Source organism: Zootoca vivipara, chromosome 3 (genome assembly GCF_963506605.1).
Source record: "Zootoca vivipara chromosome 3, rZooViv1.1, whole genome shotgun sequence".
NCBI classification, from domain to species: Eukaryota; Metazoa; Chordata; class Lepidosauria; order Squamata; family Lacertidae; genus Zootoca; species Zootoca vivipara.
Genome location: NC_083278.1, coordinates 66,555,360 through 66,570,149, shown reverse-complemented (window position 1 = coordinate 66,570,149; position 14,790 = coordinate 66,555,360). Strand labels below are relative to the sequence as shown.

General features: G+C 43.0%; 1 protein-coding gene across 10 annotated transcripts in view; it reads right to left on the bottom strand.

The window, feature by feature from the left end:
• ARID1B (AT-rich interaction domain 1B) overlaps positions 1-14,790 on the bottom strand; it is a 363,660-nt gene that overhangs the window by 36,779 nt on the left and 312,091 nt on the right. For all 10 annotated transcript variants that reach the window (XM_035108659.2, XM_035108661.2, XM_035108664.2 and 7 more), the window contains one exon: positions 11,222-11,367. In XM_035108659.2, coding sequence (XP_034964550.2) covers positions 11,222-11,367 — 146 coding nt within the window. The remainder of the gene's footprint in view (positions 1-11,221; positions 11,368-14,790) is intronic.

Sequence of the window (14,790 nt, the reverse complement as noted above, 5' to 3'; positions counted from 1 at the left end):
TCAATGGGGCTTACTCCTTGGTAAGTGTGGTTCAGATTACAGCCTAACCTTATACACGCGCATTTGGGAAGAAGCTCCTATGAACTCAATGGGACTCACTTTTGACTGGGCACGTATAAATGATTGCATTGTAGTATTTTAAATTTGCTGTTCGCATTCTTTCCTTCCTATTCTTGTCTCTGCCTCCCCCAATTTGATGTATTTCCTACTATTTTAGAATACAAGCCTTGGAGGCATTTCACTTTCCCCCTTATGAATTCTGCAGAGTACGTACTATGTATGCAGTTGCCACCGTGTGTGTGTGTGTGTGTGTGTGTGTGTATTCTTAAGAGTATTTGCAATCTCCGTGGAATATATAGTGGCAAACCCAAATTTTAAAGTATAAGCATTTTTTAAACATTTTTAATTTTTGCTACAGAATAGGTAAATATTATCAGTTGAACTTCCATTTCTGTTATTACCCTCCAAAATAAAAAAGAAGCCTGCAGAGCTCAATGCAGTCACAAATGTTTGTGAGCAAAAGGAGCTCCACATTTGGTATGGAACATACAGCTAGCTAACCTCAACACATTTTTGTTAACTATGCAAAATGTGTTTAAAAATAGTAGACGGAGAAGGAAAGACTAAATAAAATATGATGGATATTACAGAATAATAAAAATCTAGCCTGATTATTATTTGGCTGCTTTGCTTTTCTGTAAAATGATAATGCAGTGTTTTACTCAGCAGCCAACATGTGGGAGAACAAGCCAAAGGGGAAGGGGGGAGCTTTAAAAACACTTCACAGATTGCCCACTACAAAATGATTATTGCACATATTCATGTATTACTATGTTTTAGAAAATAATTAGTTTTAATTACAGCAGTGAGAGAGCAAGCAAGACTCTGGCGAATAAGCTGGCAAGCTTCATGGTGCTAATTTGCTAATATCTTTAGCATCACATCACTGCAGGTTGGGAGAATGGCTCTGCCAAAAACCCTACCCAGCCATGTGCCACATGAGTTTACAGCTAACTATATACTCAATACTCATCTCTGAACTGCCATAGGCTTATTTGCAGATTGCTGTGGTGTGTTTGTAGGCCAAACAAGGCATTTGAAATATTGTAATTCAGAAATTACTATAGTACTTGGCTTTTAAAAAGTAGTTTCAGTCTTGTATATTTAAAAACGGGAACAAGGTGTCTATTTCCAAACCATGCAATAACTGAGAAACAGCCAGTGTTTTTTATGAATGGAAGTAAAATGATAACGAAGCAACCAGAGTGACTAAATGCACAAGGCCATCCAAGTTGCATTTCTGACCTCACCCATTTGCTCTGGAGAAAGCTGCAGGATTTATGCCAGAAGCAAAAGACCATTCTTGTGGCCAGCATTTTTCCTACTTGAATTTAACTGCAGTAGTGGCAAGTCTGAATTTGGTTGCCAATTCACTAGCTGCAAGTTTGTGTGATGCCACTGCAAGCTTTCTGAATGAGTGAAATCTTCAGGTGGCCCGTTCAGCTGCTTGCAGAAGGATTTTGCAAGGGTGGTAAAATCTGAAAATTGTAAATAAAATTCTGAGTGATCGATTACGATCCAGAGAAACAGGCTGGGCTATAGATACTTCTTATGAGCTACCCCAATAAAGCGACGGAATATATAAGAAGCCTTCAATGTGCATGACTGGTGCAGATTCAGATGCAAATCCAGTTGCATATCAACATCTGCATTGCATTGCACAGGACCAATTGCTCACAACAACAGCTGAATCTAAGTTACCATGTCATCTTGAGAAAGAAGTACTACTATAGTCTTTTGTGTAGCATCCATAGGTATTTCTCTATCCTTTGTTGAAATGCTTTGTAAAGACTTACAAGAATGCTTCCAAGGGATTTGCGGCTGATATCCCTTTGCTTTCTAGTCCAATGACAAACTGAGGGTATTATTTTGACCCCTTTTCAAACAGTGAAAGAACACTATTGTCACAATTCCGGCAAATTAAGGCATGTGTGTGCACACACACGCTCTCTTCTCCAGTGACCCTAATGATCCTGCCCACAAACTACAAATATATAAAACATTAAAAAGAAGAAGATAACAGTGAAATCTGTGATTGAAAAAGAGTTGCAATGTAGAGTGAATAGGTTCCAAGAACTAGCCCCAGGCTTTATTATAAGAAGTTGAAAGTCAGAATAATTTAAAAAAGAAAATATGGGTCAAGGTCCTGTACCAGCTATATGCCACAGCAAACTTGGCTCACATGTGAGTTAAACTGCAGTCAAGTATCATAAGACTGTCCTACAGTCAGGGATCTGTATTCCTGGGCTAGATGTCGTGCTTGTCCAGCCAGCCACCTATAGGAGAGGCAATGGTGATCAGTCTGTGGGAAAACAGCCCACAGCAAATCATTAGGCTGAATTTTGGATTCTTCAGGAAGAGCTCAGGTTGGGACTTAACAATTCTGGGTCCAATACACCAGAACCAGTAAAAATATTTGATTACATTCACTCCCCCTTCTTCCTGTAGATGATGCTGCCTGATGCAGTCAAACTACCAGCCTAGCACTGTCCACTCTGACTGAGGAAGGAGTCCCTTTCAGTCCTCCTAAACAAGATCATTCCATCTGGAGATTGAACGTACAACTGTCTGTGTGCAAACCATGGGTGCACTACTACGCACGCAAGTGGTGAGGTAGGTTTGGCTGAGAGATTTGCCCAAGACTACATGCTAGACTTCGTATAAACCTATGTTCCAAGTAGCCCAGTACTTTAGTTGCCACTGACGTGGTCTTAAGCCTTTGTAAGAAAATGTTTGGATAGTTTGTGGCCTTCAATTTTAACTGCGATGCTGTACCAAGTTGTTTTGGGTTGTATCAAGTGAAACGTGGAAAATTACACCTTATCTGCTAGAAAAAGTAAAGGGTGGATTTGGCTTTGACGCAGGAAAGAAAGAGAGGTGACTGCTCATTGCTTTGTTTTAAAAAGTGGGGTTGGTGGGTGGAATAGCTCATGTCATTTTTCTTGCAGACAAAAACATACAGAAAAACCAAGGTTGCTGTGAGGAGAGTAAATGTGTATCTGCATCAGAATCTAACATCAGTTACACACACACCTGCCCTTTATTTTAAAAGGGACAACCTGACCCAAAGTTCTGCAGGAGCTCCAGTTCATGCACATACTGAATTGAGCTGTATGGGAGAGTTCTGTGCATATACCATTTCAGCTCCTGAGATCTGGTCCTTGCATAAAGGCTCACTTTAAGACCAGTGATATGAGCTTGGCAGCAGAGCTCCGTATCAGAGTATATGCCCAGAAACACCCCACCACACACATTTCTGCAATGTAAGGCCATCCCCCCAAAAAGTTATTTTGTTTTGACTATGTCAGACCAACACGGCTACCTACCTGTAACTGGGAAAAAATGGATTCTGAAGTCTGAATCAGTAGGAGACAGATTATGCAAAACTGCATGACTGCCCAGCCTAACCAGCTTTTCACAGTAAAGGATCTCCATACAGTCACTAGCTTTTCCATGTGTCTGGAACAGCTTCATTCGCTCAAATGTGGCTCTGTGCATGGATTGCCTACCGCCATAAAAGACTGAGGATTTCTGCATTGTATACCCAAGTGTACACTGAGCTTTGGTTTGAGGAAAATGGCTGCAGAAACTGCAAATGTGCTTTGGTTGAGACACAACTGAGTGGCAGGAAAACCACAAGCACAATTTTTTTAAAAAAGAAAAAGTAGATGGGAGTAATACTTTTTGTGCCTGCGATAAAAATTGATTATAAACCTACTTGCATTACAGGTATATTCAGATGCACTTCGTAATATTACACACTGCACTACCATTTTCACTAAATTTCAAAAATGAAATTAATCCCCACCATTGTTAACAAAGGGGGGGCCTTCTGTTCATCTGTCTTTTTGAAGAAATTCTCTCACTGCTTTCTCATAAACCCCCTCCCCCTGGCATTATAACTGAAGAAACAGTTGTCATATTCATAGTCACACTGATTCTATTTAAATAATTATTTGCTCACTGAAGCCTATTACACAAGGGAGGCTTTCTTTCAGAGCATGGGGGCTCTACACTAGTTAAGAGACATTTTCCTGTATCTGCCATGTTTTCGTAACGGAACAGGGAGATGGCTGAAGTGACAGTCATCTAAATCAGTGTCTGTGGCACTGTTTAAATTCCACTGGCAGAGCTGCAACTATTATCTTTTGATTTTTCTGTTTCCTGCTCCAGAGCTACAATTTGGGGCAATAGGAACTTCTCTGAAAATGCTGGTCGTCCTTCCTGTGCCCATTCATAGTACATATGGGCATGGGTGGTTATAGGACAAATGCCGGTTTTAGGTTTGGGCATGATCCTGAGGACTATGTTTCTACATGTAGCTGAAACTTTCTATAATGTGCTGCAGGATTCACATGACACGAGAGCTAGTGTGCTAATAGTGGTTAAGACCAAAAGCCTAAGCGGGGGGGGGGGTATACTGGACTAGAACTGTTTTGGCTCAGGTTGTGCACACATTTCTGGCTTAAAACAGAACAAAATTGGGGTTTTTTGCTGTGTTTGCACATTGCTGTACATGTTAGCATACTTTGATGTGTATCAAAGTTGCCTGCTCAATGTTCACACCACTGGGTTGAGACAGGACAGGTATGTCTTTACCTGATGGGCAATTCTCAATTTGTATTGAAGCTGTTTGGGGGGGGTGCATAAAAATGCAGTATTTGGTGACTTTGGGCCGTTCACTATCTCTCAGCCTAGTTACCTCCCAGGATTGTTGTGTGGATAAAAGGGGTGGGGGGAAGAGAACCTTGTACACCATCCTGAGCTCCTTAATGAATACATAGCTTGGGAAAAGGGAGATAGGGATAACAATTTTTCTCAGGTCTTGATGGAAAGTGATGATGATTATATACATGGATGATGGGAAAACTTATATTTAAGTTAGTTTCTGCAGATGAAATAAGACATACAGAATCCATATAGGAGTCACTTAAAAGTACAGCTAAGCACTACCATGTTCGAACCCTGGAAACTGCTTACAATGCTAAATTCAATCATAGTACATAAGAAATAAGAAATAAAGAGAGTAATTTAGATTATGGACAGGGTGGCTGTGGCGTTTGCCCATTCCTGGGGAAATAAGTCTGTGCAGGAGGGGGTAAAGGGTTAACAGGCTGACCAATAGGAAGCCAGAGGCGGAGTTAATGGGCTTTAAGACACAGCTCAAGGGAGCAGTTTGGCAGTTTAGAGTTGGCAGTTGGGAGTGGGAGTTGGTGGTTGTGAGGGTTGGTGTGTGGAAGTTGGTGGTGGTGAGGTAGAGGAGTTAGAGTGAGATAAAGACAGGGTTGAGATTGAGAGGATAACGTGTAACAGTGTACATGTGCATACCCAGGATCAAAGCTAGGGGGGGCACACCAGCCATGCCCCCCAGCCACGCCCCCCAGCCACCCGATTGGCTAGCTGGCAATGATGTGGCCAGGATCCCCCCAGGAGGCATGGTCAACATCCAGGCCCCCCAGAGGAAAGGGGGCCGTTTGCAAGGCAGCACATGGAGCCACCCACACTTGCACTCCTGCCTCGCCTGCTCCTTTAATGGCAGCGCTGACTAAAACAAGGCAGCAGCAGCAGCAAAGCTGCCTCCGTTGAAAGAAACCTGGACCTGGACCTGGGCTAACTTCAGCCCACACTCTTTCAAGTCACAGCGAGCACAGCACAGAAAGTGCTGCCCCACAATGCTCCACGGCACTTCATTTGCCCAGGTCCAGGTTTTTTTCAACGGAGGCAGCTTTGCTGCCGCCGCTGCTGTTTTGCTTCAGCCAAGCAGGCTGAGGCGTAGCACAGCAGGCAGCGTCCCTGCCTGTCCTCTCCAGCTGCCCTGCTTCTCGGGGGGGGCAGCTGCCCCCCTGCCCCATGCTGGGTACGCCCATGACAGTGTATCTAATGCCTAAAGCTTGTTGCTGTTTGAAATAAACTCTTGATTATTTGTTTAACTTAAATCCTGACTGAGACTCAGTGATTTACCAGGGGATCCTGGTTGTTGGCAGTGGAGCAGTGGTGGCACAGGGTCAATAGTCTGTGAAACGACCGGGGGCCCTGTGTGAATGCCACAGTGGCCTTCATTCTTCACTGAATAAGTTTCACTCAAGCTCTGGGGAACTGAGGCTTCCAGGCAGCAGGTCATGCTATCTAGGGAAGCTTGTGCTTAACATCTCCCTCTCCTCCCACTTTTTCAAATTCAGCACTGAATAAAAGAGGCAGGGAACTTGTGGCTCTCCCTATGTTGCTGGACTCCCATCAGCCTTAGTTAGCATGGCCAATGGGCAGGAATGAGGGGAACTGTATCCCAGCGAAAACTGGATGGCCACAGGTCCCCTGCTCTCTGGTATAAAAGTTTATCATATAGTTGCCCACAGCCACATGCCAAGGCAGTTACCTAGTGCCTTCAGACACATGGCTGAAGCCAGCATTAGCATCCTTATATAGCTGCGTGGAAATATGGGAAGTGCAGGAATGGTAATGCTGGGCTTCACCAAATGATCAAAGCCGGCAGGCAGCTGCCATATAGGATATTCTAAATGGCCGTCAAGTGGCTCCTACTTGTCTGAATCTGCCCTTGTTTCTCCATCATGGATTTGCTACGGTAAAATAGCTCATCAGTAAAATATTTTCAAACTATGCGCACCAGTACCAGTCCTTATAACGATGCCAATGTATTTGCTTGGAGCACAAAAAACTGTAATGTTTTGTGATGCTGTGAGCTTTCACAGCTGATGAAATATCCTCCTCTCAACACTGATCAGTGGAGTATGTTAAGTCGTTTTGTGGCTGTGATTTGTGTCTTTAAGCTAGCTGTACTGTATAGAACAATTTGTGAAGTACACATCACTGGCCCCTTCACATCACATTATTTATACAGTGGTACCTCACAGACGAATTTAATTCGTTCCAGGAGTCAATTCGTTCTAAGAAAAATTCGTCTTGCGAGTTGCGGTTTCCCAATGGAATGCATTGAAACTTAATCAATGCGTTCCTATGGGCTCTGGGGGACTGGCGGTGGCGCTTCCCCGCTTGGCTCGGGGAAGGCAGGCAGGCAGGCGGCAACAGCCCAGGCAAGCAGCAGCCGCTGCACTTCGGCTCCGGGGCTGCTGCCGCCCGCCTGCCTTCCCCGAGCCAAGAGAGCAAGTGCCATTGCTGCCGCCAGTCCCCCAAGCCAAGCACTGCGGGTGCTTGGCTCGGGGAAGGCAGGCAGGCGCTTGCTCTCTTGCCTGCCTGCCTTCCCCGAGCCACTAGAGGAAGCGCTGCTGCCACTGTCAGTCCCCCGAGCCAAAGCGCAGCGGGCGCTTGGCTCGGGGGACTGACGAGGAAGGCAGGCAGGCAGGCGGCAAGCAGCCCTGGAGCCGAAGTGCAGCGGCTGCTGCTTGCCGCCTGCCTGCCTTCCCCAAGGAAGCCCCGCTGCCGCCGCCAGTCCCCCGAACTACGCTTCGGCTCGGGGGACGGGAGGGGAAGGCAGGCAGGCGGCAAGCAGCGCCTGCTGCGCTTCGGCCCCCCACCGCTCGCGGCAACCGGCAGAGACCAGCGGAACACAAAGGGGAACCAGCTGTAGCGTGGGAAGAAGGCAAAGGAAGATCAGCTGCTAGCTTCCCGCGCTGACAGCTGATCTTCCTTTGCCTTCTTCCCGTGCTACAGCTGGTTCCCCCTTTGTTGCCACTCACCGCCGCTTCATCTTTCTATGGCCGCACTTTGCAAGACGAAGCGGCGGTCATAGAAAACCTCTTCGTCTTGCGAGTCCCTCGCGCAACGCAAAACTCTTTTTGTCTTGCGAGTTTTTCGTTGCGCGAGGCATTCGCCTTGCAAGGTACCACTGTAAATCTACTTACATTTACTTAACTTCTGGTTAAAGGTAAAACATTTGCCAGAAATTAGACTTCTGAAGCTTTGTTTATATGAGCAGATTCAATTAATTCTATCCCATTAAATATTTGGTACCCCAAGGTTGCTTATGTCCCATCTCCACAACTAAAATGATGGAAGCCTTTTCTGTAAATGATATCAAGGGTACAGAATTGCCAGCTGCTAAATCAAAGTTTACACTTCAGGGACACTTTTGAGCAAAGCGATCCTTCTCAATTGGCCAGAGTCAATTCAACAACCTGATATGTGATCAAAATGTGCTCATGGTCTGGAAAAAATGTTTAATTGATCTGCCTAAGTTCAATCTGAGCCTTGACCCTGCTAAGATTTCAAATGCCCTCAGTGATTCTGGATGAGTGCTATTGCAACATACATTTTTGCTTACTTCAGTAATTTTTTAGGAAGGAGATAAACAAAGACATCTACTATATGCCTGTGTCATCTTTGAACATGCATGTACTGTAACAGATTTCATGAGCAGTTACTAAAAAATCATGAAACAAGTTAGATCTACAAGGGGAAAAATAATTTCTTGTGGTAAACAAAAATAGAGAAGTTACAAGCTCGGACGCAACATAAAAATATTTTATTTTCTTGTAGTAGACTGAGGGTTGGAAATTGGCTGTGGAGTTTTATTTAAAATAGTGTGAATTATTGTAACATAGTAAAATAAATTGGGCTGTTTGCATGATCTTGATTATGATTGCTGGTTAAAACCATTGCTTTAGTCTGTCTGTTCTTTTTTAGGGTCAATGGCTGAAACAAATAAACCACAACAAGCACTACTACCAGTGCATATACTATATTTTTACGGGACACACCATGGATTAATAAATATGGAGGTGAAAACCTCAAAAATGCATAAACCAAAAATAAAATACTATGACTACCCCATACAAAAGACTGCTAGGATAAATGGTTTTGCACTGAACAGATTTCCACCGTATGAAATAACGAATGGCTGAATTATCTGAACAAAAAACCCCCTCTGTGAATCTTCCTTTAAACTGGTTATTCCTTTGCAATACATAAATCTTCTTAGGCAGGGCACTCTGCCATCTGTTTGTTGTTGGTTATTTTTCCAGCTCTGGGGGCCAGAGTAAAAGGGGCAAAAAATTACTGCTGCTAAACAGCAAGCCAGGATTTATAGTGCAGTTTCAATGCTCAAAAGTAATTTTATTTCACCCAGGCAGACAAAACACATTACTACATAACCCAAACACAGTATTACCTGGGACAGCTCTGGTCGGGGGAGGGGGTAGCAAGCTATTATCTAATGGCCTGTTCAATAGATTTTTTTCCCTTTTCAACTGAAGTAAAAGTGTGCTGCATGGGCAAACAAACGACCTCCTGCCTAACACTAAGGGAAGCAATTTTATTTTACATTAAAAAAAAATCTCCCTGATTAACAATCTGTATTCTTACACTTGCTGAAGACACAGCACCAAACCATTATAAATAAGACATGTGGGAATACCTCTGCTAAACTGTTGTCCAGAGAGTAGAAAAACAGGTATAATGAGACTCTAGGACAACAATGTGCATTTTCAGCTGTCAGAAAAAGAATTAAACGGGACCAATGTTTGGCAATCAAAAACTTTAAAATGTTTAAGAGAGCTGGGTGGCTGGCTGCATTGTGGAGCAGAATCTAGAAGCTGTACATGTTTTCAATATGTGTGTGGGGGGTGGGGGTAATCCTCTGAGTTTTGTTACGAGGCAGTTAATTTCAGTCGACATAAACATGCTGCTTAAGCAACAGGCAAATCATCTGAAAGATAGAGTGGGGTGGGAAGGCAGGGGGAGAAATAATAATATCTACCAGCATGTAACACCTTCATAAAAGTTTGGAGGAATCACTATAAACAGTAAAGACAGAATCAGCTGGTTCTCACATCATTCTTTTAATGAGGAAATGATTGTATTCAAGTGCTCCCCTGTCTGTTTTGAAACTTTGGAGGAGACTATAGGCTTCTTTCCTCCAGCAGCCAAGTAGAGGCAGCAGTAGCAACAGCAGCAGCAGCAGGAAAGGATTCCCCACTAGCCTTACTTTGGACTCCTGGAGAGGTGAGAGGAACCAAAACTGTTGCAGGAGCAGCAACCAATTTGTTTTGTCTTAAAAGGTAACTAAACTCTATTTTCGCTGGCAGCGGTGTCCTGAGCAGATAAGCACAAGAAGCCATTGCTAGATTTGCCTTAAAAACAAAATGAAATCTAAAGGTGCTGCTGCAGAAAGCAAGTTAGTAACAGTGGTTCCTCTCTCCAATAACCATGAAATAATGTTAAGAAGTCATCTGCAACCCAGCAATTAAACCCAATCACTCTCTCTGTCTTACATACACCACATTATACTTCCTGGATTATTCCCAGCAACCAAATAAAAAACGATAGTTTTAGGACAGGAGTAACCATTTTTGCCATCCATCACAGCAATGCATGGTTGGATAGCCTTGCCCTCTGTGGTTGTATCGTACTAAGTCATACCCTGAGTAGTCCCACTGGAATCAATGGTCTTGTTAGTAATGACTAACTAAAGTCCATTGATTTCAGTGGGCTTATTTGGAGTATGACTTAACTGTAATTAAAGGAAAATCTAGTTACTATGCAATTTCACACTACAACATATTAATGAATGTAATAGTTGGGGATGGGAATGAGAAAAGAAATAATGTATTGCTAGGGAGAATGGTTTGAGTCCACATCAAATGCAAATGAGCATTTGAACAATCCCACCAACAAACAGATCCCTGGCATGGTATTCCAGCAAAGAAATATAAATGGAAAAAGACCCTTTGTTAATTTTATTTGTTATGTCCATTTTTTTATCTATTTCAGTGAGTGAACATAATTACTGGGACTTCCAGAGAGTTATACTTTATTCTAAACACAGTGAGTGACTTTTGGTACCTTGTTGTTCAGGTTCCTAACCTAAGATGATGTCAGTTACGTTGCTTAATTACAGCAGCACCAGCTTCAGAAAACTTACAACATTTTAAACAAAACGCAGTCTTCTTTCAGACCTGTCAGTTTTCAAACATGCCATGTTCACATTTTCAATGAAAAATAGAAGGGGACCTAAGGGTGTAACATATGCAGGATTTGATACAATAACAGGAAACTCCTGTTTTAAGGAACACAGAACCAGCTGCAAGGAGAAACCCTTTGCACTATCCAGTACAATCTAATGTACTCAGAGGTAAGTCCCACTGGGTTCAATAGGGCTTACTCCCAGGTAAGTGGATATGGAATAGCAGCCTTAAGGAGGTCTACCTTGGAAAAAAATAGCCGTTCTTGAAAAGTTACCAACCATTACCTGTGGAACTGTTCACCATGTTAGGTGCCATGCTGTAAGGAGCAGCTTGAGGGTTCATCAGGCTTGAGTTGTTGTTCATTGGTTGGGTGTAGGGAGAACTGGATCCCATAATGCCGCTCTGATTGATGACAGGAAAGCTGCCTTGCCTAAGTGAACAGAAAGCACACACATGTGCACAAGCTCTTATTATGTTTCTTACTGCACAGGACACTTTGTGGTTAGTCACAGATTTCATACTTTAGCATTCACAAACACCTAAGGAAGAGGCAGCCAGTTAGTCTTTGCCTGCATGAGGAGGGGACCGATTTGTTGGGAGCTTATTACTGAATTAGTAATTAACATTTTGGGGCTCGTTCTACAATCCAAGCTACAATCAAGTACCATGCAGATCTTTAAATGGAAAATACATGTTAATTTAAAATGAACACAGCCTAATATTATATGAGGTTCAAGTTGTTGTGTGGCTGACATGTAGAAAGTGATGGAAGCACAGAAAAGAGAGAGAAGTGCTTGCCATTGGTATACGTAGAAGAAGAAGAAGAAGCCAGGGCTAGATAGATCTTAAAAAGAAAAGTTCTTTTGATTCCACTTTGCCTACCATACTACAAAAGCAAGCCACGAAGACGATGAAACAAAAATAAAAAAGGAAAGAGATGCAGTTACACAAATTGAGTGGAGCTATAACACATTAATCCAAAATTGTTTTAATGAAGTCTTTGATGGAATCACAGAAATACCGCTCCTTGCTCTTCTACCTAACACATCTGCCAATAACCCCACCCTACCCCAAGCAGGATAGGGAAAAGAAAAACAGACAATTTGCCCAGATGCTGTGCTATCTGCCTAGCTTCTACTTGGATCATGTGGAGATAGAAGGGCCCTCTGAGGGGACAGGGTTGAGCTGGGTAGGGGATATGTGGTTCAGTCAATTAAGGGCTGCTCCATTATCTGATCCTTCCTTCAGCCTGAGGTGTGTTGGCTGTCCTATCAGCCAGATGCCAGGTCTTCGGATGCTGCTTTGAAATGCAAGGTCAGTTTATAAGAAGATCTCCCTCATTCACTACTGGCTGACCTGGCCTGTATTAGCACCACCTTAATGGGGGCAAGCAGAGAGTTAGCTGTGCCCACCTGGCTAGTTGGGCACACCTGGCTCAGCTGTGCCCACCTGGCTAGTTGGTGCAGCAACAGGTAAGATTTGGAAGGAGAAAGGGGAAGATGAAGTTCTGTTTAGTCAACAGGAATTCAGTATCTTTGTCCTGGTTTCCTATGCAACTAGCTGCAAATCTAGAATGTTTGAATATTGTGCTGAGTGAATGGAACAGATTGGGGATTCTGTGAGCGTACCACCTATCCCACTGCCTAGCAGCCTTCCTGTGTGAGCTAACAGAGGTGGTACTGAGGCTTTCCAGGCTGTTGGTCCTAGAGGTCATAGATGTTCACACCAAGGTCATGAGATCTAGGGTGGGTCAAGACTTCATTACCATCATGGGCTGTCCCAAAATGTGATTAGACCAACAGTTTAAAGGGTGTTCTGAGAGTGAGGAATCTTGCATCTGTTTCTTTGTCATGGTCAGACCTGTTGAGGATGACAGTGACTTTTCCCCTCTGCAAGGATAACTATGAGGGTGGTCCAGCCCCGGAGCTTGATGAATCCTTATGGATTCCCAAGGACTTTGGGGGATTTCCTGGCTGATATGAATAATGCTCCTATGCAATGAAGAGATGACCCGAATGGTTGACATGATCCCTCCCAAATGTCCTCCCTCACTTAGAAAAGCTTGGGTAGCTTCATGGTATACTCTGGTGTTGAGGATGATGAAGAAAGCTGAGAGATTACATGAACACAAGCTGACATATGAAACTGATCACTAGTATGTGCTCATTCTCAATGATACTCTGTGGCAGCAAAGATGAACACATGTTTTTCCCCTGCCTCCATTACATACTTTCAGTTCTGTTTAGTAAAGCTTCTCTGGGTGGTCTATATAGCATTCTAGCCCTAATAAGATTTTTGGAATCACCAATTGCCTCCTGCATTTTGTTTGCAAAGCATGATAAATTTGCTTACATCCAGTATCATCTGGACTCCAGAGTTTTGGTAGATCGCCTTGAGGTGTCCAATGTGCTATCTGGTCCAGCATTGTTAGATTAGTTCCAATTGATGCAGCTTGAGGATGTGAACAACATGTTTGAACAGATCTGTGAAACCACTTGCATCTTTGATGCCTTTCCTAGCTTATGAAATCTTGTTTGGGAAGAATGATTGGGCCAAGGTGATCAATGCCTTATGATGAGAAGAGGTAGTCCCAGGCTGCCTAAAAAAGGTTGTGGTGCAAACATTTCTGAAAAAAAAAACTTATTTGGACCTGGAAAATCTAAATAATCATAAACCAACTGCAAAAGCCCCCTTCCTGGGCAAGAGTTCCAGGTCCAGGCTCTCTTGGGTTAGGATGATTCTCTGGTCCATTTTAGTTGAGGTTTAGGCCTGGATTTGGCATTGTGACTGCCTTGGATCACCCTATATGATCACCTTTGTTAGGAGAGAGACAGTGGGTGGGTGATGTTGTTTATTTCCCTTTTCAGTAGCCTCAACCATTGAATTCTTTTTAAATTGGGGAAGCTTTGCAGTGGTTCTGCTCCTATCTGAATAGTCAAATTCAGACTATTATGCAGGAGATGAATAGTTTACAATGTGGCTTCCACAGGATTCCCATATATCCCTCTAGAGCAGGCATGTCAAACCTGCGGCCCTCCAGATGTTTTGGCCTACAACTCCCATGATCCCTAGCTAGCAGGACCAGTGGTTGGGGAAGATGGGAATTGTAGTCCAAAACATCTGGAGGGCTACAGGTTTGACATGCCTGCTCTAGAGTAAAGGATTGCATGTATGATTGAGAAAATAAATATGCAGTTTTCTTTCTACTCTATAAATGCAGTCAACATGTGCAATGAGTCCCCCCCCCAAATACTTGTACAGTACCAATGTGAACATTGCAACTGAACATTCAGAGATAAACAGGAAACTATGTTTTTTATTGTTTTTAATGTTGGAGTAGGTAAAGAAGTGTTCTAGTTAACACTAGGTTAAATTTGTTCTTGATACCCTGGAAACTTCCCAAAATGTAAAGAACATGTGGCATAAGCAAAGAGAATTCTTTCCAAGTCACTTTTGTCCTTTGCTCTGTGGAAGACAATCTTTCTTCATTTTCTGTAAAGAGGCAAAGGATTTCTTTTGATATGAAGGAGACAACTGGCATACAATGTCATTCCCCTGACGAAGCTTGTGATGACTTGTAGGGGAAAATATTAAAAATGCACAGTTGTGCAATTCTCCAAAGGATAATGACAAAGGGGAGGGGAAAGAAAAAGACCATTTGACATAAACTTTGAAAGACTGTCGTGAAATCAAGCTTTTCTTATGTAAATATTGTCTCTTTTAAATTGTCCTAAAAACACAGGCAAAACTGTTATGCAGCATGAGTCTAGGTTGACACAATCTCCTTCCCATGTAACAAGAGGCCTGTTCTGCATTAACAAATGCTATATAGTTATATACTTGAAATAAGTTG